A 25,596-nucleotide genomic window follows, 5' to 3' on the forward strand; every position below is an offset into this window, starting at 1 on the left:
CTCCCTGACCTAAATTACTTCTGCTTGATGGAATGACATGGATGTACTGGGTCTGGCAGGCATGCAGTTAATTTTCCCTGAAGCAGCCATTACAGTGCTGTGCTCTGCACTTGCAGCTAGAATAGCCCTGGTATCACACCAGTGTTTTGTCTATTGCTGAGCAGTGCTGGCACAGCACAGAGACTTCCTCCAACCCCCACAAAGCCAGTAGGCTGGGTGTGGACAAGAAGTGGGGAGAGGATATCACCAGGGCAGCTGACCTAAACCAACCAAGGGGATATTCCATACCATATGGTATAACACTCAGCAATAAAAGGTGGGAAAGGGGAAAGAGCAGGATGGGCTCTTGTTATGAAGATATCTGTCCTCTCCAACAACCACTATGCATATTGAGGCCCTGCTTCCCAGGACATGGCCGAACACCGCTTGTTGATTGGAAGTAGGGATTTCTTTTTCTCTCTGTGCTTCCGCGCAGCCTTTGCTTTTGTTTTGTTTTCCTTTTCCCTTTAATTATTAAATTATTATCTCAATCTGTAAGCCTTTTTTTTTTTTTTTTCTTTCCAGCATACTGTCTTCTGCTCTTCTGAGAGGAAATGAGAGAGCAGTTCTTGTGGAACTCAGCTGTCAAGCATGGTAAAACCACCCCAGTGGACTCCTGAATTCTGTGACTGGATATTTTCTCCAGCTCTCAAGTAATTTGTATGCAAGCTTTTATTTTCTTTTTTTTTTTCTATCTTTTTTTTTTTTTTTTTAACCTCAGCCTCAGCCTCAACCAGTGAGCCAGGCCAGCGTCCCCAACCAAGGTGGGACCCCAGCACAACACCTCTGAAGCGCAGCTGTCTGACTGGCATCATTTGCCGTATCGATAGAGTTGTCAAGATAAAATGGAAGGAAAAATACAAACTGAAATTCGTCTTTGCTAAACTTTTTTTTTTTGTCTTTGGTCTGCTTTTATTCTAATTTATTCTCAAAACCAAGTTCCTGTCCACGATTATAAAAACAAGGACACGACAGAAATGGTGGCGGGGTGTTTCGTCCCTCGCAGACGACCCCGACACAGCTGAATTCCGAGGGGGGCGCCCCCACACCCCGGGCGCGAATCGCCGAATGCTGGCGAAGTTTGGGCCCTCCCGCTTGTCTTCCGAGCGTCTGTTTCCCGTTGCCGTGGTGACGCTCCCAGGGCAGCGGCGGCGTTGCGGCGCTCTCGCCTATTGCTGCAGTTCGTGGCTGCGAGGCCTCCAGGTGGAGGGCTGATCGGCCTGCTTCCGCGGCGACCGGGAAAGTGTTGGCTCCGGTAGAAGGGTGGCTGCACGAGAAGTGAGTAGCCACTCGGAGCAGGTCGCGGAGACCCGCGGGCAACGAGTGCGCAGAGGGGCGGACTACAGCTCCCAGCATGTAGAGGGGTGGCTCGCTCCCCAGCCCTCCCGTGGAGCAGCGGCGGCAGTTGGCAGGTGCTCTTCCGCGGTGCCCTCTGGGAGTTGTAGTATCGGGGAGGCTGAGGTGCGCTCAGCGTGTCCCGCCTGTCCCATCCCCGGCGAGCGGCGGGGATGCTCGGTGCCTGCGAAGGAGCGGGCGTGAGCTGCTTCCCCTCCCCGAGCTTAGGGTTGGACTATGCGCCAGACATTCTCTTACCACAAACTAACGTTTTTCTTACATTTTGCTCGTTTACTCAGTAGTCTGAAGTGTTCAGAACAAAGTTATGCTATTTCTTTTCATATTCTAAGTCTAATGTTCAATATCTATATCTCAATAAATTTATGCTAAATGAGCACCCTCTTTACTTTGGTTCATGCAGTTCTAGAAGTTGATATTTTCTTTGTGTAGCTTTGAAAGCATATAACATGCTATGGAAAGCAGAATGTCAGAAGACATTGAAAGAATTGAAAAAGAAATAGAAATTGAATTAGACGGAATCAGTGTTTCTTCCTTTGAAGCAGATGATCCTAACGCAGAGGTATCAGAGAAAGCTTTGAGTGACACTGACACAGTAAGTATTTTATGAGCTCACACTGCTTTTATTTATGCTTGAAAGTAATACAGGCTTCAGGAGGCCTAACTAGTGAATGAACTTTTTCCTGACATACCAAACCTGAGGATTTCTCAGAAGCAGTCTAAGTAGTACGGCTTTGTGAAAAATGTAACCTTCAGTGGTGACAAGAAAATAAAAGAGATGAGCATCAACATTCTGCTTAAGTGAGAAAACAGGCCAATAGCTTATTTATAAAAAGTATTGTTTTATATATAAATATAAATTATTTTATAATAAATTTATTTTAGAATCTGAAGCTAGAAGTTTTTGTTTGTTTTTTAAAGCTAAAAAGGTAGATTAAAACTGGATAAATAAACCCATGTGTATTCATTTAAATGTGTATTTAAATGCTACAAGAGACCTATGTTTGAAGACTTCCTGTTATTGATTTCATACAAATTGGTGCTTCAAGTCCCTTTTTTTTTTTTTGTTGGACTTATTTTTTGGGGTAAAGACTTTCCTCTTAAATGTGATTAGTTATTTAGGCCTTTTTTCATTTACTTTGATCTTTCAGACTCATGGCAAAAGAAATAGGTCTGCAGGATATTAGAGTAGACTATTTGGTGCATATGTAACCATTAATTTGGTTAATATTCATATTTGATATGAATAAAGGCAGGCCAAGACATCAGTGTTGATTATTTATGCTAAACGCCATCAATATTTACAGCAATTTGCAAATCTAGAGAAGGCAGTCCATTTTCCCCACTCCTTGCAAAGACTTTTGAAATTTGAAATTTTTAAATTTTTGAAATTTGAATAGAAAGTATCTATGTAATAAAGTAATTTGAAACATCTGGTGTATATGCATACTGTAAATGTTTATATCACCAATTTTGAAATTGATTTGTTTTTTGAAAGAGTTGTAATATCTTTATGAAGAAGATTCTATATGTCATGTGTATTGGTTAATTTTTACCTTGATGCTTTTCTTAATTTCTTGGTCCAAGCTGGTTACAAAGAAAATGTTAATTGAACAATGTTTCTGGTGATAGCAGAAGATAAGTAACTATTATGTGTTCTGATTTTATTTTAATTAAAATGTAAATAAAAATGAAAATTATTGATTGTTGATTGGATGACAAGGCAATGGGAAGAGTGGGAATTCCCAGTACAGAAACTGGGAAAAATTTTGGTAGCAGCTACTAGTAAATTTTCATCAGTGCTTTAAAGGAGAAGTCTGTAGGAGTCTACGTTCTTATATATTATGTATTTGCATATAGTTGTGGCAGTCAGTTGAAAATGTAGAATTTATGTGAAACATCATGCTTTTCTAGATTTCAGATGAATTGCCAGAATTGATTGTCTCCTACTTAGACTTCATAAAAAACAGAAATCAAGATGCTGAAAAAATTATACTGCAAGACTTAGAAGATGATGAAACTACAGGTAAGCAGGGATCAGAGTTAAAATACGTATGCACCTCATATTGCCCATGGAAGTTATATTATCAATATACAATCATCAGTAAAACAATACAAGCTTTTAAGTAGAACAGGTAGTAAAACCTATACAAACTTTTAAGTAGAGCAAGTAGTGAAACCTATCGCATCAGCTTCTGAAAGCATACTGAATCTCTAGAAATAGAATCATGCAATGCTGTCTTCTCAGGTTAACCTTTCAGTATGAATGTATTTTTTTCCTAAAAGTTCATCTGATGCTAATCTATAGATCAAGGCAAGTTATGGGATCATTTTCTGAAACAGGACCAAGGCCAGGTTCTTCACGAGAATCTGAGATGCAGTCACTATGAGCTGAAATTAAAAGTGCAGATACAATTGAGCCCCAAAGGATGTTTAAAGTCTGTCTGTAGAGATATTCAAGCCATCACTGAATGAAAAGGCTTTGTAATTGGGACCAATCTTCCGCTGCCTACTGTGTGACTGAAGCCAAGCTCATAGTTATATTAGACACCTGGAATTGTCTGGTCCGTTTTAGTTATTCACAGCATCATGGGTTTCAAAATTATTTAGTGTAGTGGTCTTTGTGAACAAAAGTTCAATGTTGTCTCTACGGTTTGATATTTGGGGAATGTTTCTTTTCATCCTTTTTGTAATAGGCAGTTATTCTTTTTTCATTACTTTTGCATTTTTTTGTCAGTTTTTGACCTGTCTGTTTTAAGTTCTCCTGTATTTTTCTACCCAGCCTATGTTCCACCATTTTATGCTGTAGAATTTTTTTGCAGATACAGTTTGCACACATTAGGTTCGTACAGAATCATTGTGTGTGTTCCAGTTACATGTATCTGCTGCTTTTAATCTGTAAGAGTGACTCCCATATATGTTTGATCAATGCTTTGTGGTTTTGTTTTGTTTTAAAGAAAAAAAGTAAAGAAAAAATATGGTTTATTTCTTTATAGTGTAAGCTTAGTGTAAGTACACTAAACAGTGTAGCTAGAGCAGAACTGGGTACTGCTACACAATTTCTCTCAGTGTACTAGATTAAATATTTTTCTTCTTTAGGTAACAATTATGACATAGTTCCTTGCCATGCTTCAGATCACTTATCAGAGTTGGCTGCTGAATATAAAGAAGATCTCGAAAAAAATAAAGAAAGGGTATTCTCTATTTAATTTAATTAATATTTATAGTGAACAAAGTTCTATTCTGTAATTTAGATAATTTAAGCTCGGTTAGTTGGCCTCCTGAAGAGACATAGATGTGTTCAGTTTTATTCCTATTAGACTAACCATATGGTATTGAGTTTGTGTATGTTATTCTTCAGAATTGGGACTCAATTGTAATACACCGTATCTATAAGATTTAAAATTTGGAATCAATTTTCTTTATCAGTGCTTGAAATGCTGAGCATAAAAATCAACAAAATTAAAACAAACAAACAACTAAATAATCCTTTGCTATTGATTCCCAGAATATTATCTTAATAGTATTAGAATAGTTTTAAACTTCTCTAACCTTATTATTTTTATGATGACTGAAGGATGTGTTACTGTTAATCTTGTACCTAATATATCTCGTTATTTCATAGGAAATGTTAACATAATAAAACCTGTAACTTTCAAGGACAAATCAAGAGTTATGAACCTCATATTTTAATGGGATTAAAGTGAATACCTTGCTGAAGTTTGTAGAAAAACACAAACGTGTGTTTAATTTAATCACTTTTAATTTGTCACCTCTTTTATAATGTGAGCACTTTTTGTGAAGAAGAATTATTATTCTCAGAGGAACATTGTTTAAAAAGCAAGATTGCTGTTGTGTTTTTTTTTCTAATTACTATAACTTCAGCTATATTACAAATATTAATGTATATCCCAAGCATGTGATGAACAGATAAGCAGGAATAAATAAATAAGCAGGAATAGATTACTTCTTGCAAATAAAAAATAAATAAATGGAAAAAAAAATACAGCAAACCTTGTTTCAAATAGACAACTTAAAAATTTAGTAAGTAACTAGTTCTTTGGCTATGTCTAGAACAGCATTGATGCATAAATGTAGTGCTTACTTCCACAGAAAGTAAAACAAAAAATAAAACAAATGCAAAACACATATTTTTCCAGTTCAAAATGCAAAATACATTTTAAAAAATAATAATATTTATATATAAATAATTCTGCACAAAATACTGTGATTTTGGGGAATTGCTCTAGTATTTCTTACTCTGGAAAACAATTTTTGACTGATGTGCTTGCATTACTCAGTTTTTAAGGATGCTATTCATCAGTAAGTTTGATATTATTATACTTGTCATATGATGGGAAGATTATTCTTGTTCTGGAGGATTTTTATAATATTCTGTTTTAAATTTCATTGCTTGTTTCTTAATGATAATATTAAACCCTATTAGGTATTTTTTAAAATTGAAAATGAAGATTTGCAGATTGCTATAACACCTAGGTATAACAGTCAGTCCACCAATGAAGAAGTGGTCACTGATGACCATTTTGTTGCAGGTAAGCAAATGCATTATTTGTTTGTGTTGATCTTTATCACTATTTTCTGCTTTTCTGTTTTCACGAGTATCATAATATTCTTTGTAAAGAATTTAATGTTACAATATGCAACAGACTTCAGGGATTGGATGTACATGACATATGCTTGTGCTTTTATCTAATTTAAGGATCACAATACAATCTTTCTTTTCAATGTCTTGATAGAAACCTGTTTCAAAAATACTACCCCAGAATGATTGAAATAATTATTAAAAAATAAAATAAAATACAAGTGGTAGCTGGATTGGAGGCACTAAGCATGTTGTGCTTTGGCTGCAACTTGTTTTATTTTTTATAGTCACATTGGAATGTTTCCCTTCACCATGGCCATTGTATATTTTGGGGTAGAGTGGATCAGTTATAAAAAAAAAAAAACAAAACCTTCTGATACCCACAGAAGGCATTTATCCTGAAGCCAATGTGTAATCCTGATATATGCATTGGTGGAATAGGCATGATTGTGGCAGAATCTGAGGTTGCAATAGTAAGTGTACATCATTATTATACATCATGACATCACTAATAGAAAAGACTTGTAGTTCTGATTTCCATGGGGGTATACATTGCTGGCTAAATCAGCACAAGATCGTTTTTGTAGTATTTTCTTGTTAATGCATAAGTACCATTTATTCTTCTCCAATGCATAAGTACCATTTATTCTCCTCTTGAATTATTAAATTAAATTAAATGTTTGCTTGGCTGATTACAAATTTGTAGCTGATGTTGAAATGGGCATAAGCGTTACTTACCCTGAAATAGAAGAAAAATGTAGACAAGAATTTGAGCAGTGGGAGAAAAGACAAAGTGAGCTTGAAGATGAGAAGAGGAAAAAGTGGAAAGCTGAGAGGGAAGCACAGGAAAAAGAGAATGAAGAAGAACATGCCAGAAGGGTGCAGCGTCTGGAGGAATTTGAGGCTGAAAGAATGGAGTTAGAGCTTCTGCACAAGGTAATTAATGATACTTAAGCCAATATGTTGTTGCTGCCTAGATTAATTGAATTCAAGATTTAATGCAAAAAAAGAGAGTATTGTCACAAAGTCTATGACCATCCTAAACTATCTGCTTGTGTTCTTGTGATACCAAAGGAAGGTATAAGACGTAAGTACCATGATCTGTTGGGATTCCTTTTTTTTTTTTTTTTTCTTTTCTGTTTTCTTTGATAAACAGTGAATTGATTTACTATTTTAAATAGTAAATTATTCTTTAGGCTTTGCCTGTACTGAATTTTTACTATATGATACCAGCAAAAGTACTGGAAATGTGCTAAATTACTCACAAACAGTGGTCGCAGTGCCTTATTGGAAAATACTTTTGACCTCTAACCCTTATTTCATGTTTAGATGAAAAATCTAAATCTTAAATTGAAGTAATCTGAACAAAAATCATTCAATTTAGCTCAAGTTGTTCTTCATCTGGGTACAAGTTCCTATACTCCCTTTTCTTGTCTATGTCTGGAAGGCTGAGTCAGGCTTCATCCACTGAGTTCCATCAAAACAAAATATGACTCCCATTTTGACTTGTTTATCTCTTTGGTCGGTTTAGGTCAGCGGCCCTGGTGATGTCCCCTCCCCACTTCTTGCCCACCTCCAGCCTACTGGCTTTGGTGGGGGGGATAAAGGTGTGGGGGGGTGGGGTGGAGGTGGTTTAGAGGAAGTCTTGTTGCTGTGCCAGCACTGCTCAGCAATAGACAAAACATTAGTGTGATATCAGGGCAGAGTACAGCATTGTATGGGTCACTACAGGGAAAGTTAACTTCCTGCCAGCCAGACCCAGTACATTCACTGAACAAAATTCCTGTTTGAAAGATTGTAGGATTATCAGTAACATACCATCACAGAGTGATTTTTCATGCTACTTTCAGAACTTCTGTTTCTGTTCTGTTGCTGTAATGTACCTGTTCTTTGAATGTTTGTTTCATTACCATGGTTTTCATTTTCAATAATAGGGCAAAATTTGAAGTAGTACAATATAGAGGAGGGTGGCAGTTGTTTGGGCCAAATACCAAGACGCTAACTCTCTGATGTTACGCATCTTTCAGTACATGACCAACTCTGCTATTATTGATCAGAGTGTTAGGTTTATTTTGAGACTCACACACCTAAGTTTCTCATCTGAATTCAGACATTCACTGAAGTGGATGATTGTAAAGTCAAGTTATGGGAGTTTGAAGAGAGGATGTCTTGTACAATAGGTTTTATACAGCGTTTATTTTAATTGATTTATTGTACAGAAACAACAAACTGTGATGGAAGATGAGTTACAGAAGGAAAAGAAAGCTTGGAGAGACAAAATGATGCAACATGAGGTAAGATTGTACAATGAGATTTTGTCAAATACTGTGAAGCTACTGTCATATTTGAGAATGAATGTTATTCTGTAACAGTTAATAAACCAGATGCTGTTTATTAATAGTAAAAGTATGCTAATACATGTCTTATTTCAAAAGTGTTTGAAGTCCTTCCCAGTTGTTGTTTTGTCATAGGAATTGATCATGAAGCTACAGTTGCAAATGGAAGAGGAGAAAAAGGCCTCTGAAGAGCAGAAAGAAAAAGAAAGAAAACGCCTGGCAGAACAAAGGAATACAGCGGCTGTAAAAATCCAAGCTAGATTCAGAACACTTTTAGTCCATAAAAAATATGGTCCTATCTTAAAAGAGTGGAAAGATAAAATACAAAAGGCGAAGAAAGCACAAGAAGAAATTGAGAGAGAAGTTAAGGTAAAAGAGGAAAAAATGAAAAGGCAAATGGAAGAAAGGAGTCAAAAAAAAGAAGAGGAAAAAAGAAGACGAGGAGAACTAGAAAGAGAGAAATATTTGGAACAGGTAAGGAGGCGTGAGGAATATGAGAAAAAGAAAGCAAGCCTGAGACTTGAAAGAGACAAACAGCTGCAAATAAGAAGAGAAGAACAGAGAAGATCAAGAGAAAAAATAGCAAAAGCTATGATGACTGAAACTGGAGAAGACAACAAAGAAAGCATAAAAGAGGAACAGACAGAAAATAGGAAAGTAATAATAGAAGAGAAAAAGGAACTAAAAAAGCAAATAGAGGAACAAAAAGAAAAACAGACTGAACTGATGGATGAAACAAATAATTGGATGATTCCTACAGAAGGAAAACTGACACCAACAAATATGCTGAGCTCTGAGAAGAAGGAAGACTCTTCTCAAGTAAATAATGAAAACCTTTATATGAATTCAGTAATAGGCATAGAAGAAAATTACTCACAAACTGGGGAACTTGATAAAGCTTCAAGTATGAACACTTTGAAGCATGAATCTGTTAATTTTGAAGCTACTGACATGGTAGGAAATACACGCAGCAATTCATCAAATACCCAGTCAAATGCTGGTAATAGAGGAGTCAAAGATAAATTTTATCAGTCTGGAACAACAAAGAAATCTCTGTTTCTAGTGGAAGATGCTAATAAGGAAGTCAGGGAGATCTGGGACAGAATTCAAGAGGTCACTGATCATTCCAATAAACTAATTCTGCCTGATGATATTGAAAAAAAGAGAATAAATTGGATGAACACATGTAAATCGTGGTCTAAAATATATGAGGAAAACAAAAGAAAGAAATCAAATATTAAAAAACGACCAAGGAAAACTTCAGTTAGCAAGATGCCTCCATTAAGTATACAGAAGATAATGCATAGTGGCCCTTGGAGTACTCTGCAGCAGGTAACTATACAGATTTAGAATGAAATGGGAAGTTAAACTTTCACTACATTTTGGTATTTTTAGTTTTTGTGTGTGTCGTTGTTTGTTTTGTTTGTTTTGTTTTGGTTTGTTTGTTTTTTTACAGCAGAATGCTGTTTTGGAAGAATAGAAAATTACTGTTGGGTAGGATGTAGTGGGAGTTGTTCCTCTGCACAAATGCAAGATAAGGGAAATGAGAATGATGTTTGAATTCCTGTGAGCATAGTGGAGCACACTGGTGTGTCTTCAGATGACTGACAGCATCTTAAGACTGTAAATGGCAGGAGCTTCCAGCTCCTATCTTCAGCTAAACTAAAGTGGTTTTGCCATTGTATAAGGCTCTGTATTTCATCTCTTGCTTGTTTATCTTCAGAGTTTTGAGAAGACTATAGCCTCTTCCAGAAGCAAGACATTGCTGATCAGCTTATAGATGGTGTTTTGCTGTAAAGAACACCTGTTGCTTTCCAGCACTGAGTATCCCTGTATGCTTGCTTTGTGCTCTCCTCTTCACATCCAGTCTGAGATGACATACCGGACTACACACTCTTTCTAACTGAACTATTTTCATCTGTTCTTGCACACTCTCTCTTTATGTATGGTAGCGTGATGTGAAGCAATTCATACTATTATTTTTTTTTTCTTAGTTTCCATCCATTCAAATTCAATATCTTTAGTAGAACATCAGTTTTATTTATCTTAGTGTGGATATTAAAATCAAATCAAACATTGTTTTTATAATATATTTTCCTATTTAACAGATCAGACCCATCTGTATGAAAGAGTTAACATATTTGTTGTTTGCATTTTCTAAAGTTCTAGTAAAAAGTAGTTTTTGTCTCTCTTTTTAAAGACATATGACATTGTATAATGATATGTTCCATATAGCAACAATTAATCTTATTTATCATCAAATACATGTAGGTCACAGAACTAACACTTGAAGATTTGCCTGCTTGTAGCCTCTCAACGTTGTCTGAGTGTTCAAATCTTCAAGTTTTGACTCTGAGACGCTGTGGTCTAGTTGCACTGGAAGGACTAAGTAGCTGCAAAGACTTGAAGTATATCAACGTGGAGGTATCAGGCATAATTGATTCTTTATCATAACCGGAGTGAAAACTGTTGATTTTACTGCTCAGGTGGTTATGCAATTGCATCCAAATGAATATGGAATCATAGAAACATACAATCATCTACATTGTAAAAGACCTTCAAAATCGCCAAGTCCAAGCATCAGTCTGATCATTTCTACTTCGAAAAGGTCAAAGTCTGTGGTTTGGTCCTGTTGCAGCAAGTAAAAGCTGTAAAAGCCTTTAGTGCTTTAAAAGCATAGGAGTATCAACAACTGTTCCCAAAAGTGAACAATTACAGCAGCAGATTTGTGTTTTATATAGCAATATGTGTTACTAAAACAACATCCCACAAAAGAGCCAAAGTATACTAAGAAAAGTGCATGATAGTATCAGTCTAGAATTAGTATGGCTTGGTGATCTATCCTCATTATCTCATTCTGTCTGATTAATTAATGGATAGGTGCTGTTCACCATAGCACAGCTTAGGGAGGAGTACGTAGGAGAGAGTCCTTTGCTATACACACCATGGATATTAGTGAAAATTACACAGATGCTCAAGGAATGAAATGACATATTACTAGAGGCATAATCTCTGGGTACTTTTTACTGTACATTGTCTTATCAAGGCATTGTAAATTTAACTTCTAATAACTAAGGAAAACACTTTGATATATGACGTACCTTGGCTCTGGAACTTTATGATTTATATGGAACAATTCTTTTTAAATTTTTTCTTGTCTTTTAACACCAATTCATAAGAAAGTTAGTTATTATTAACTTACTTATCTGTTATCTATAATAGTCTTGAATGTTTCTACTTGCCCAGCCACTACTGTTCTTTCCACTATGTTTTTGTTTATTTATCTATCTATTTAAATAATATAATCCTGAGAAGAGAGCTGATAATAAATGTAATTAAAAGCAGTGTTGTCTGTCCAGTGATTAGAGCTGGGCAACAGGGTAGGTTGAAATACTTGTGTCCTTTTCCCAATTTGCTTATCTATTCAGAATGTAAAATTTGAGATCTCTTAATTTGGGATACCTCAAAACATAAAATACTAATATGAGAACATAATATGCATGTCTAAACTTTCAGTCTTTCTAATTCGGTATTTATAAGCAAAAAAAAAAAATCTAGATAAAATATCTAGATAAAATATTGCCTCTTCCAAAACTGTTTTTTTGTTTGTTTGTTTGTTTGTTTGTTTTTAATGTTATACTTTAAATAATAAACAGAATTACCTCCCTGAGCATTTTAAGAGCCAGAATACAGTGCAAAATATATCTTTGTTCAATCCCAGTAGAACACAAAATAAACACATTATTGTTTTAATGGAAAAAAATAGAAATGTTCTTGCACCTAGCCAGAAGTTTGGGATAAAAATAAACACTGGTGATAATCTACCATATTTTTATACTTTAATTCCATTGCTTCACTTCAGATGCTATTAATACTCTTATTTTGCTTTGTTTCAGGAAAACAGCATTGAGATGGTTGACTGTGAAAATCTAGAAAATCTCTGTATTCTAATTCTGAATAAGAACCATATTTCATCAGTTTGTGGCTTAGATGGCTGCATAAATCTCCAAAATCTTGAACTTTCCTACAATAGAATCACTCGAATTGGTAAGAAAATTAATGAAAAATTATTCCAATTTGTATAGGAGAATATTTGTGCTGTTTATATTCAGGATTGTGCTTCCTTTGGATTCAGGGCCAGCCAGGTGCTAAGCCCAAGGAGAATGATGAAATGGATCAGAAAACTCCTGCATTTTAAATCACACTCAAATTCACATTTATTTGTAGTATGGCTTAGCTACTGCCATGCATTCCACCCCCCAGATCCAATAAGTATGGTCAAAAAAAAAAAGAAAAAAAGAAAAAATATGAGAAATAAATGGTCAAAAGCTGAGAAAAGAATGAGTTTAGCATACAGTCATGCAAATCGTATAGGCATAGCAAGTATGCCAACACTTGCTATATTTACAGATGCAGTTAGTTATATTTTTTAGGCTCAACAGATGGCAGGCAACAGGTATACCATTTATCTGCAGTCAACCAGGTAGAATTCACATAACTGTAGACACCTCAACAGATGCATCAGTACATAAAAACTTTGGACTAGGAGTTACCTGTTGGTCATACAGGAATTTTTCATATAGTGAACAGCTATTTACCTCTCTACCTGTTTTATTCCCTCTCTGCCTGTGAAGTGCCTTTCGGTACATATTGTGGGTCAGCTTCTGGCAAGCCATAAATACTGTATGGTGAGCCTTTTGTCAAGTAGATTTGGTATAAATGTAACGAGGATCCAGAACCTTTTCAACTGACAAAAGGTCAGGAAACTGCAGTGCAGTGAGAATAACTGAGATCCTTGCTGTACCTCAGTGGAGAAGTTACTTTTATTGTTATTTGAGAATCATATACATAGGGAAGGCCATTAGGGGTCCCTCAAAAGCAACATTAACAGTTGGGAAAAGCTAGTAGTAAATTACTAGATCATTACTTGAAAGGGAGCTCTCAAGAAAGAAAGTAGTAAATTTTCTCCAGGAAGATAGAGCAGCAGATAGAATGGAACAAGATTTAGCAGCCTCCCTATGGCTATAGGGACTTGGGTTTTAGTACATGATATACTGTGGAATTTGTAAAAGCCAACAAAATACAGATCACTATCATTTGAGGATTATAATATTAACAGAAGTAAATCTTCAGAGATTCATTAATTGAAATAAAATTGTATTTTCTTATGATGAAGAAAAAAATGCATGTAATGAAACAAACAATTTTGTATGAATTACAAAATGTTTTGGGAAGACTAAAAAGGTGAATTTCTAGTTGTATTTTTGGTCTGTGCAGAGTTTGAAGATATTATTTGGAAAGAAGTCTGAGCTGGAAGTGGAAGGGAGATAAATAGACTGTAATTTTTGATTTCTTTTGTCCTGATTTAGACTGTTAATTCTCTTTAAAGTATGTGTAGTAGAGAGCTACCTGGACAGTGGGAAAACAACATAAAACAGTTTTTAAGCTAATGAATGAAACACATTCACATGAAATATTTTAATAAAGTGGTTTCCATTGCATTAAAAACCCACAAACATAAAACACAAAATTGGATCAGTGTGAAGATGAATAGTGCAATTCAGTGATAAATGGCAATGGTATAGGAAAGAGAAATAGGAAATTTAGGGGAAGAAAAAGCCAACCCATACAAACAGTCTGGAAATTTAGCAGGTTTTATATTGATATTTTGAATATTTTTTGCTAATCTGTGAAACATTAAAAACACGTGTAACATTAATACTCTTGAAGAATTTATATTACCTGTGAATAAGGGTGCTGGAATATCAATGCTTGCTACAAAAGCATATCAATATTCCAACAGGGAAAGATGAAACAAAGTGAATATAAATATTGGCTTTGTATCCTTGTGGCCAACAATGCTGGGTAAGATTCTTTCAGATGTACCACACTCGATAGAAATGTCTGCAAGATTACTCTAATTATTATTAGTAATAATAATTAGTAATTAGTAGTATTGGTGGATGAATTTAGGACTGTGGCATCTATGTGGAATGTAGTATCTTCCTGTGGAAGTCTTGTAAAAATACTTTTGTACTTTCTGTTTTATGCAATGTGGTGCTATTTGAACTAAGTTTCTAATGATTTTGAGTGGCTAAATAAATGTTTACAAAAATCAGCTTGGAACCTGCCTTTCACAGTTGCAATGGTGTACAGTGTTGTCTGTTCATTCAGCTTCCACAAAGGGCTTGTGCTGTTTGTTTGTGTTTTTTGTTTATTTAGTTTTTTTTGAGTGTGATTTTGTTTCCCCTAAAAAAAAAATTATATTTTTTTGTAATACTTGTGATTTATTAACTTATTGTTGGAAACATCAAGCACATTCTGATTTTTTTTTTTGATTTTTTTTTTTTGTCCTCATTTAAAATATAGCATCAGTAGAGGGAAAAATGAGAGTTGCCAGAAAACCCTTAACATAACAGTTAAAGTATAAGAAATATGTCTGTTATGATTTTCCACTTAAGGTTGCATGCTCACAAACTTAAGTGGAAAAATCGTGTCAGCAATATACTTAATTTCAGTGCATTCCTATTTGGAAGATGGATGCTTTGTGTAAAAATTTTCTTACACAAAAACTAGCATTTTGACTTTAATTATAGAATATGCTTTCTCAGGATGTCTGTAGTATGTAGGCTAAAATCCTAGTAGTGCTAAGAATAGCAATGAGTAACTCTTAAATACTCTTAAATGCCACTTTGGAATTATTATTTTTAAGAAAGCACATTGTTGTCGCACCTAGAAGTTACTTCAGAACTGCTTTCACAGAATCACAGAATTGAAGGGATTGGAAGGGACCTCGAGAGATCAATAGCTAATAGACAGGAGCTGTGCATAGCAATTTGTAACCACTGTATGCAGCCACTGTATGTAGCCTGGGCATGTCTGTTTAGAATTACTTCTAGTCTAATTAAACAAGACAGGAGATGTAAAAAAAAGGTGCTTAGTGCAGTATGCAGAATATGAAATTTCCAGATCCTCTATTAACTCTGACTCTTCTTACTCTGTGTGTAGTTTGTCCTCGGTCCCACTCCATGGCAATTCAGTGCATTTAAAGTTAACCAGTACTCCTATGCTGTTAACTTAGTAGTGGAAACGTAAAGACTGCTGTTCTGAGGAAGTCTTGGAAGCTGTTAATACTGTCTGAAAGGAAATTGTTTTGAGACCACTAGATGGTGCTAGTTCCCTTTTTGTTTTTATCCAAGGGAAAAAAAAAAAAAAAAAAAAGTGGACAAGAAAATACGAACACGATCTTACAATCAGGATAGTATGTCGTGTATGTTTGAAATTCTTTCAGAATAATTAAAGATTTGTATATTTATTTCCTGAAGCACCGTTTTGAAGTTAGAATATATAACATTTGTTTTAGGAATAGGATGTTATCTCTTTAATATCCAATGCTTTTTCAGGTGAATATGTTATTCAAACTATGTGCCATGGGCAGGGATGTCTCCTACTAGATCAGTTGCTCAGGGCCTCGTCCAACTTGGAACACTACCAGGGGTGGGGCATCCACAGATTCTCTGGGCAACCTGTTCCAGTGCCTCACCACTCTAAGAGTGAAGAATTTCCTCAGTGGCAATGTGGTCTTTAGTTTTATAATCTAATTGATTCTCAGAGGATAATCACAAAGATGTTCACTTCTGCAAAGTTTGCCCAACTTGCTTATGGGAACTTGGGAAGCTTTTGTTGACATAAAGCTGAGATAAAGTATTACATAAAACAATCCTATGAGGAATACCTGAAAGAAGTGTAAAATCAGCAACTCCTTTTTTTTTTTTTTTTTTTTTAAATGTGTTTTTTAAAGGCATACCCCCTCACAGAAGTTTTACTACTATACTTTACTGTATAGGAAAAAACTGCTTTGACCTGTAGCAAGTCAGACACATTGGTACTCCAAAAAGGCAGCCATCACAGAACATCTGGCATATAGTAAGACCATGGAATGAGTATGATTTTACCATTGTAAGAGAATGATTTGTGAGAAACTCTGAAATAAATATGGGTAAAAGAGCGTTTTCCTTTGCATCTTTTTGTAGGAGAGATCACACATTCTTGCTCTTTAGCTGGTAAGAGTAAGTTTGTTGTGAGTATAATGACTGTAGAAGTGTAGGTTTATACTTAAAGGTACTTCATAAAGGTTCTTCATTTCTTTGTTAAAAAAGTACTTAAACAGGAGGCATTTATATTAATAATGCTGGGCTGCCCTAGGTATTAATACAATTTATTATCACCTTGCTGAGAGCTTTCTAAAAACATTTAAAAATTAATTATTTAAAATTAACTTTTAAAGAAATACTGTTTCCATTTTGGGGGGTGATCTTAAGAGAGCTGTCAGTGTTTCATAGAGCTGATGGATTCTGGGTAGGTTATAAAGTCCTCAAGCACAGTAAGCATAGTTTATAATTTAAAGAATGTTCTGTTCCAACAGAAGTTCTAAAGGGGTTGTGAACTATTATTATCGCTTAGTTAATTGGATCAGAAGTTCATCACCTGTACGCGCTGCATATTTGATAGTGTCCAAATAGACTATTTTTTTAAAGTATAGGACTAATATTGTTACTATATATAATATGAATATGTTGAAACTTTAGAATTTTCTTGGTACTCGAAAACCAGACTTTTTTTTAATATATTATTATTTCAGGATGGCTTAACTCAGCTAAAACCTTTAATTTTCAGGTGGTTTGGAGTCACTGAAAAACCTTCAGCAATTAAATGTGGATCATAATCAATTAATCAACACAAAAGGTCTTTGTGAAGCACCTACTCTCATACACCTAGACTGCTCTTTTAATCATCTCACACAAATTGAAGGCATTGAGAGTTGTGGACTACTTCAAATTCTGAAGTTACAAGGCAATAACCTACAGGAGGTAAAAGCTTTGAATTAAGTGGATGTTTATTGTACATACATCTTTGTTAACAGTAGTGTTATTCAGAATGCTCTGTTTGCCTGGGGTGTTTTTGTTTGTTTGTTTTGTGTTTTTTTTTTTTTTTTTTGTTTTTTTTTTTTGGTCTTGTTATGTTTTCCTTTCAGAGAGAGATTTTTCAAAGGTAAAAATGGCTAGCAGTGGTAAAGTTTTTTCTTGTTCCTAAGTCCTTGAAAAATTGACCCTTCAATTATTATATTTCCCTCCTTGTTTTATGTGTTATTCTCTGTTTAAAATGATGTGAAGTACTATTGTCATTAAAGATAAGTAGTAATTTAGGTTAATTTCATGAATGCTGATTCTCCAGACGTTGAAATTTTTGCTGCAACATATATAATAGAAAAGTAGTTTGCTAAATGGACAAATAATAATCTTTACTGCCAAGGATTCTTTTATGCATATGGGAGCTGAAAACTATTTTCAATAATCAGCACAAATAAAGTAGTAAGATTGTGGCTCTTGACTCCCACTTTTTTTTTTAATTTATATTGACTATTCAGACTACGTAGAGGACATTGAAAAATATTTAACACATAATATACATAATAAGAAGATAATACATATATCCAAAATGTGTTTTTTTACTTATATTTAATAATGATTGATGAAAAGCAGATGGTAAGCATTCCATTGTTGTTTCTCTAATTTACATTAATTTTAAATAACCTTCTCTTCTCTATTTAGCTTCCAAGGCTGGAAAATCATGTTCTGCTAAGAGAACTATATTTGGATGACAATAGCATTTGTGCTATGAAAATGCTTCCTTTGTATTGGTTGCCTCTGTTGCAGATTCTTTCACTGTCTCAAAATAGGTAATCAAGAAATCTTTTCCCTTTATGAAGTTGATACAGAGGAATTTCTAACACTTATCTAAAAAGTATAATTCTCAGTATGCTTAAAATATCACCATCTTTTCCATACTTGGAAAGTATGTGGTTGACAAGTAATAGCATTGGCCACCTTCAGCTAAGAAAATTTGAAACAGCAGTAACTATGAAAAGTAATTTTTTCTATTAGATGTTATATGAAAATAATTTTTGAGCATTGCAGCATTATTAAAACCATGGTGTTTCTTTAGCAATTGTTTCTAGAGTTTGTCTGTCAAACTTCATATTTCTCATCTAGTTTATTCAAAACAGACTTTGAAGGCTATTTTAAGTATAACTGCTAGACCTAAATACTACAAGTTTGAATGTTCATTAGGCTGTTTTTTATTTCATATACATGATATATTAATGTCCCCAAAACCAAATGTCAGTACTGCATATCTGCTTTCATTCTTAACTGTTACGGTTCAGTTTGAAGATACAGAATAATAAAGCGAGGTCAAGACAAGCAGTATAAAACCAGATCATTTGTTGAAGTACTATATAATCAGGTTTCTTTTTCATTTTATAAAATATTTTGTACATCTGTAGAATAGAATGATGGTATTTTCAGGAGTCAAAATCTTGATTTTTATTTTATTTTGCCTCCCAACCCTTTCCTACACTTACACTGAGCTAACAAAAAAAAAAAAAAAAAAAAAGGTACAATTATAGTTTAATTTGTGTTGGTAGTGAAATGAATTTTGCTAGTAAATTACTGTTTTTTTCCATATTGCAATGTGTTCACTCTGAAAGGGATTTCTCACCTAAACACACAGAATATACCATTGCACACATGCTACACTGAATATACACTCTGAACTAATCATTCAGCACTTGAGTTAATGAAGAGGAGTTGTTTTAGCATGTGATTCATCTACCATTTCTAGACATTTTCTTTGAGACAAACCACACCCTACAAGTGACTGTACATCTTCACTGACTATTGACAGAGCCTGGACCATTAGCTCACATGTTGGTTTGTCTACATATGAACAGAAGAATCCCATCCTTGGTGACAGTAGTTCAGCAGAGTCAACTATATCTGTGAGCCTGTGGGATAACAGATCTATAAGTCTGAGTCCTTTTTATAAGGAATGCCCTTTATGGAAAATTAATGCTATTTAAGAAAATACAACCTATATTTTTATAACTTTATATAAACAGGTTGTTTTCAATCATCTCTAATGAAGTAGAATGCATGTAAGTTCATACATGGAAATATAACACCTAGTTATTTATATTTACAGAATCTAGTCCTTGAGTTTTAAAGCTCTTTAGGTTTTTTAAGTTCCTCTGGAGTTTGGAGAAACTTCATGCCTGTGCCTAGCAAGATCATTATCTGTTAAGTGTAAAACTCCAAATCACACGTATTGATTTCATTCATTTTTTATTTTTTTTTAGTTCGTTTGTTCTTGTTGCTTTTTTTGTTTTTGTTTTTGTTGTGTTTTTTTTTCCTGACCTGTTCAGCTTCTTATGGAACAGGCAGGAATGTGGAATTCCTGTATATTATGGAATTCCTGTATAATATGGAATGTGGCTCTTATCTTCTTGTAGTTTTCTTTTTTTTTTTTTTTTTTTTTTTTTTTTTTCTCACACATTAAGATGTGACTGCTGGAACACCCAATGTGCCTGCTAGTGAGAAAGCAAACCTAAGAGCCCAGTTTCAGCCATAGCTTGAATTCAGCCTCGAGATCTAGGTTGTGCTGGGCTGGCCATATAGATGTACCACTTGTCCATTCTGTGATCTTATGTTTTTTATTCTCTGTTCCAATGCTTACTTTGTTTGTCCAGTGCCTGCATTGAGATGTTGAATGTCGTCTGCTGAAATAGGAGAAAGCATGTATTTATGCATGAGCAAACTGGATGTGATACAAATAACAACAACAAAAAAAAATCCCTTTCTTTCCTTTTGGTATCTATACCTTATCTCAAATCTTTGGGACAAACAGGACAAGACAGCCTTAAATGCACATTAAAGGCCTCTAGATTCCTGGGATTTCAGTAGCATGCTTTGTTGCACTGACTTTATGTACACTTCTAAGCATCTCCATATGTGTGTGCTATAACATAAGTAAATTGATGTTCTATATAGCAACAGTGAATATAATGGTGCAAGCTATTGAAAGAAAAACTGTTTTTTTACTTTGATCCTATAGCTAGTGCAGTTTTATGGGTTTTGGATTTTTTGGTTTGTTTTTATTTTTGTTTTTAAAGTGTACATTGAGTGCCATTTCCTTTTTACTGGTTGCAGGAAGCCCATATATGTGAATCTGTTTTTTTTTTTTTTTTTTTTTTAATGTAGTACTATAAAAATAATTTTTTTTATGCTAATTTACAATGTTTTTTATTTCTGAGATATTTTGTCTGTGTCATAAACCCTAAAATTGCTAAAGATAAAACTCCAAATTAATTGTTTTAAACCTACAATATAGCAACAAGGAATTATGGCATGTAGTGATGTTCATCAAATATAAAAATGTTCATCTACATGTTCATCATATATAAAAATGGCAGTAATATTACCACCCCGGCTTTTATTAAGTGTTTTGCTGTGGTTTTCATGTACGAAGCTTATAGGAGGTCAACGTACAAGGTGAATACCCTCTTGACTTGATTACTGCAGAATTGGGACTATGAAGATCTGTGCTCTCTTTTGGAGCAGCTGGAGAACACAAACAATAAGTTAGTATAAATAGGATTATTTTTGATATGGTAGATAAAGGTTTCGGTGTAGGAGAGAAAAATATTTCCACTGGAACTAACATTTTTACATATTTAATATGCAGTAAGAATTCATGTGAGATTTATATTTACATGTATTTACAATTATGTAGCTTACTCGTTAATTTCTTCATATAAAACTTTTACAGTGAGACACAAAATCAATCTACTGTTCAAGTAGTCCTTACAGTTTTTGCGCAACTTGAAAATGGACAAATGTATCCCTCTTAATTTCTGTTATAATATTCCAAAGGTTTATTATTATTATTATTGTTTTGTTTTCTAACCTAAGTGTGGAAGATAAGAAGTTAATATTAAAAAAAAAAAAAAATGTAGGCAGCTGCAAAAATTCCTTTTCTGGGAAAACTGGTTTGACCAGGATCAAATTCTTTTTGAACTTGTTGCTCACATTTTTGCAACTAAATACATGCCAATAGGCTTATTATAGAAATGCTTAAAAGCAGCTGAATTCTGAGTTCTTGATACATGTTGTTCTCACCACTTCAATATACATGGTATGTGTATTTTTAACTTAATTTCTTACAGTGACAGTAAGCCATTCTGTTTTCAAAATTTGACAGATTTTCCAGAGCTGTCACAATACATATAAGTGTCATTGGATGTTGAATTCAGTCAATCATGAACAAACTGTCCTGTATTTATATTGTATCTATACTGTATTTATACTGTCATCATCCACATACACCCCTTATTGGTCTAGATTTGTTTATCATTTTCAGTAATTCTTCGCTGGTCATATGTGTATTTCTAAGAATGTAGCACCATGGACAATACTGATGAAGTATACTGCCTAACAGAGTATTCAGGAAACAAGTGACTTGTAGATTTCCTGTATTATGTTTGATTCAACATCAAATATGTTACAAATATGGCAAATATTGCAACATATTTGCAATATTTGTAAATAATTTGTATTGCAAGTTAAAAAATAATAACATTTTAAAGTATGAAAGAGGAATAAACATTACTTAAAGATCTAGATTAACATAAGTTTGTTTTAATTATCTTTCCCTCCTTACTGCTCATTAACATCAGTGACAACTTTCTGGGGAAAAACTGATGCAAAGCAAGATTTGGACCATCCTGAAGAGTTTGTGTTTAAAAAATTTTTGTTTAAAAAAGCAATCTTTATTTTCTCTGGTGTATACTTACAACTATTCTAGACTCTTAAATCTTGTTTTCTGACATATAGTTTCTGTGGCTATCTGTGTCCTGTCCTACTACAGCCTTAAATGGGAGCAGAAAGAGGAAGCTATGGCTTTCTTTTTTTGCAAATATCTTTTACTTTTGTGTCTTCTTTGTAATTTATATCTCTCTTATGCCCTGGGCTAATGTGACAAGGTCAAGTAGTATTAAGTTTTCAGTAATGTCCTTTGTCTTTCTGGTTTGAATTTTCTTAGGAAAAAAATTAACAAAGAATGTCAGTAAAAGGAAAGCTATAGAATGACGGGGAAATGTTTTAACTCTCATAATGCCAACGGCAGGCAAGGATAGTCCAGTAGTCAAATAGAATTTCTAATTCACCACAGTGTATACAGACAAAAATCCCCTGAACCAACTCACTTTAAAAATAAAATAAAATAAAAAATCCATTATGACTTGTAGAAAGAAAGGCTTTTTAGTGTGCAAGTCCCTCATACTTGTTATGTCATTTATTTCCCTGATATTCCTGAATATGTGAATCTTTAATATGTATTATGGATTTTAGTCTTTTAGTCAGTGTTTGCCACTGTTATCTATAATGATATTTGTTACAAATATTAAAAATATTTATGTGCTATTGACTGGTCATAAGAACCTAAAATGCTGATACTTTTTGCAGTGTGTACAAGAGTATTTGATGCTTAATGGTTTTTAGAGTTAATGCTTCTTCATATTTATTTGATACTTTCGAAAACTGACAGGGAGGTAATTGAACTAAATAGCATTAGAACAAGGACAACTTTAAAATATGGAGTGAGAGGGAAATGAAAGTATACTGGCACATACTCAATTGACTTTATATCCGTTTCTCTGAATTTACTATTACAATGGTTTTTTGTTGTTGTTGTTGTTTTTTTTTTGTTGTTTTTTTGGCATATAGTAGAGAAAACAAGCAATTTCCAACAAGAATAAAGAATCCACAACCGAATCTGGACCAGACTTGGTCCAGAATTTGTTAACTAGAATTAAATCCAACTTTGTCTTTCAGTTGTAATGTTTTCCAGCCTGTGCTGGAGAACAGATTTCAACAACAGAATAGCATTTTTGGCTCTGGCCAATTGTAAATTTGTGAAGTGAGTAAGTTTGGGATTTTTAATGGTTATATTTGTGACCATTTGAACCCTGTTCTATAGCTTTCAAAGGTAATAAATATTACCCTCAGAAAAAACTGCTTTCCATGAAAATTAACAGTTACAAAGTGAACACATGCATTGCCATGTGTGATGCCATTCTCCTGTTATGCTTAGGCCTTGTCCTTACAGAATTGAAATAAATTACCCAAAAGTAAGTTTTTCAGCAGATAGTTTGTTTATTGTATGTCTATACATAAACATTCTAGTTTTAGTTTAACACAATTTCAACATCTTGATTTTAATTTTTTTCCTCCCCCATTTATATTTAACATAAAAGTAACTGTTAAATCTGAAAGGTAATATTTGGAAATAGCTGACTGAATAGCTTAACATTTACTGGTAGTTACACCAATGCAAGTTTGTAACTAAACAAAATTTTAATAATAATGGATAATAAAGATTTTAATAGCTATGGTAATACACATCTCACAGTCCGTATCATTTGTACAGATGAATGTCATCTGTTTTCTCTCATCTATTCTTCAATACTACAAATAGGAATTTTATAGTGGCTTTAGCCCTGCTTTGCTGCTTTATTCCACAAGAAAAAACTCTGATAGGCAAGAAGTGCAATTTTGTAGCTGTCTGTATAACTGGCACTTCTGTGACACTGTCTTACTTCTGTACTCAGACAGAGGAAGTGCTAAAAATCTTTTACAGGACAGTGCAGCTTTGAATGGTTAAGAAATACAACTTTGGCAACAATTATGTTGGTTTTAGGGTCTAGGCAGTGGAGAGTGCTGAGTGGAGAAGAGAAACAAACTGACAAGAAGTATGATAAATGAAGAAAAAGGAAAGGGGAAAAGCAGATTTTATTTTTGTCTCCAAAATCAGGGCCTTCTGTTTTATTCTAGTCAAGTTGACTAAAGAAAAGCCAATTGAACTTGTAAATTTTACAATACTTTTGGATCCTCAGAACTAAATTTAAGAGAAATAGAATGAAATATTTACCAATTGAACGAAAACAGTAACACATACAAACAAAAAGTGACCTCCTGAGAAGACTAAGAAATGCTTTAAAGATAAAGGAGGAATTTCGGTAATTAATACTAGCACCTTGGATAGCTAAATGAGTATTTTCTCATGTAAATAAATAAGTTGATATAACTGTAAAAGATTCTGGTGCCTGTTTATGAGCTGCTGCTTTTCTTTAATTAAAAATAAACTTTTCTGTTTTGTTCTTAGTCTAACTGAGCTTGTGCCTTTAAATTCATTTGTATCTTTGGAAAAGCTGGACATCAAAAATAACTGCTTGTCAGGTGAGTTGTATAGAAAACATAAAACAAATGCCCATCCAGACTAGAAGTTCTTAAATAATTTATAAATTCATTTGAATTTGGATTGTTCCAAATATATATATATATATAAAATTCAAATATTATTTATGAGACATACAGAAAACATAAATATTTTTCAAATACGGATGTTATACATATTGATAATAACTGTAGTGTAAATGTAATAGAATTGCTTATAATTCTACATGGTTTTGGTACTATTTGTGATTTTAAATAAAATAATATGGTTCTACTTTCAAATTGATATTTAATTTTGTTTTCTATTACAATACAGACCTTAAAAGTGTCATTGCATGGTTAAGTGGCTGCAATAATCTAAGGGAGTTGTTGCTCAGTGGAAATCCTCTTCTCCAAGAAAGGAATTGCAAGTAAGAAAATAAATTGATTTGCTGAATAAAAATAAATAAATAAATAAAAGCCAGTTAGAAAATATGTTTTTTTTTGTTTTGTCAAAATAACCTAAATTTATAGTTCACTAAATAAATGTTCAGATCACTCTTCAGTTATATGCACTATGAAAATAGTTCTAGTATAATTTTTCCAGGCCTCTGACAATAGTGACAATGCACAATGTAGGTAGTTATATAGGTGCACTAACATTTTTTAAAATGTAAATACAATTTTAATTGAAAGGATTAATAATTTTTCATGTGAAAAAATATTAGGGCAATTTTATCCTCAGAGATTTTTATTTGAGCTGTACTTCTGTGAATGAGGGAAAAACTATCAGTTGTAAATTTCCATCTTTTCTTCTGTCTCCTTAATAAAAGAAAATCATATGTAAATACGTGGCCATAAGAATGGCTAGAGACCCAGTATTGCATGCCGTCTTGGAGAAATATACATTATTTTAAGTATGAACCATTCTAATAATTAATTATGAACCATTCTAGGAATTAATTTCAAAATGGTGCTGATCTTTAGTTATTTTCTATGTGAATAGTGACCAGAGATTCTTCCAGAACTGTGGAAAAATATGCCACCCGACTGTGGGGCTAATAATGTTAGGTCCCATTTCTGTAGTAGAAATGAACATAGTGCCAGTAGCAAAGGAGTTAAGACTGTATCTGCAGTTGCAAACTGTTGTTATTCC

The 25,596-nt window shown here is 33.8% G+C and overlaps 1 protein-coding gene across 1 annotated transcript in view; it reads left to right on the forward strand.

Annotated features, from left to right (window-relative positions):
* Positions 1-1,846: 1,846 nt before the first annotated feature.
* Positions 1,847-25,596, forward strand: part of LRRIQ1 (leucine rich repeats and IQ motif containing 1) — a gene marked incomplete at both ends in the record, with an annotated part of 111,263 nt that continues 87,513 nt past the window's right edge. Inside the window, 13 exons of the mRNA XM_084306004.1 lie at positions 1,847-1,987; positions 3,307-3,418; positions 4,492-4,586; positions 5,840-5,945; positions 6,702-6,931; positions 8,215-8,289; positions 8,467-9,663; positions 10,603-10,755; positions 12,228-12,378; positions 17,008-17,201; positions 17,943-18,070; positions 24,391-24,464; positions 24,778-24,871. Coding sequence (XP_084162130.1) covers positions 1,847-1,987; positions 3,307-3,418; positions 4,492-4,586; positions 5,840-5,945; positions 6,702-6,931; positions 8,215-8,289; positions 8,467-9,663; positions 10,603-10,755; positions 12,228-12,378; positions 17,008-17,201; positions 17,943-18,070; positions 24,391-24,464; positions 24,778-24,871 — 2,750 coding nt within the window. The remainder of the gene's footprint in view (positions 1,988-3,306; positions 3,419-4,491; positions 4,587-5,839; positions 5,946-6,701; positions 6,932-8,214; positions 8,290-8,466; positions 9,664-10,602; positions 10,756-12,227; positions 12,379-17,007; positions 17,202-17,942; positions 18,071-24,390; positions 24,465-24,777; positions 24,872-25,596) is intronic.

The sequence above is a fragment of the Netta rufina genome (assembly GCF_964035555.1).
Source record: "Netta rufina genome assembly, chromosome: 1".
Lineage (NCBI taxonomy): Eukaryota > Metazoa > Chordata > Aves > Anseriformes > Anatidae > Netta > Netta rufina.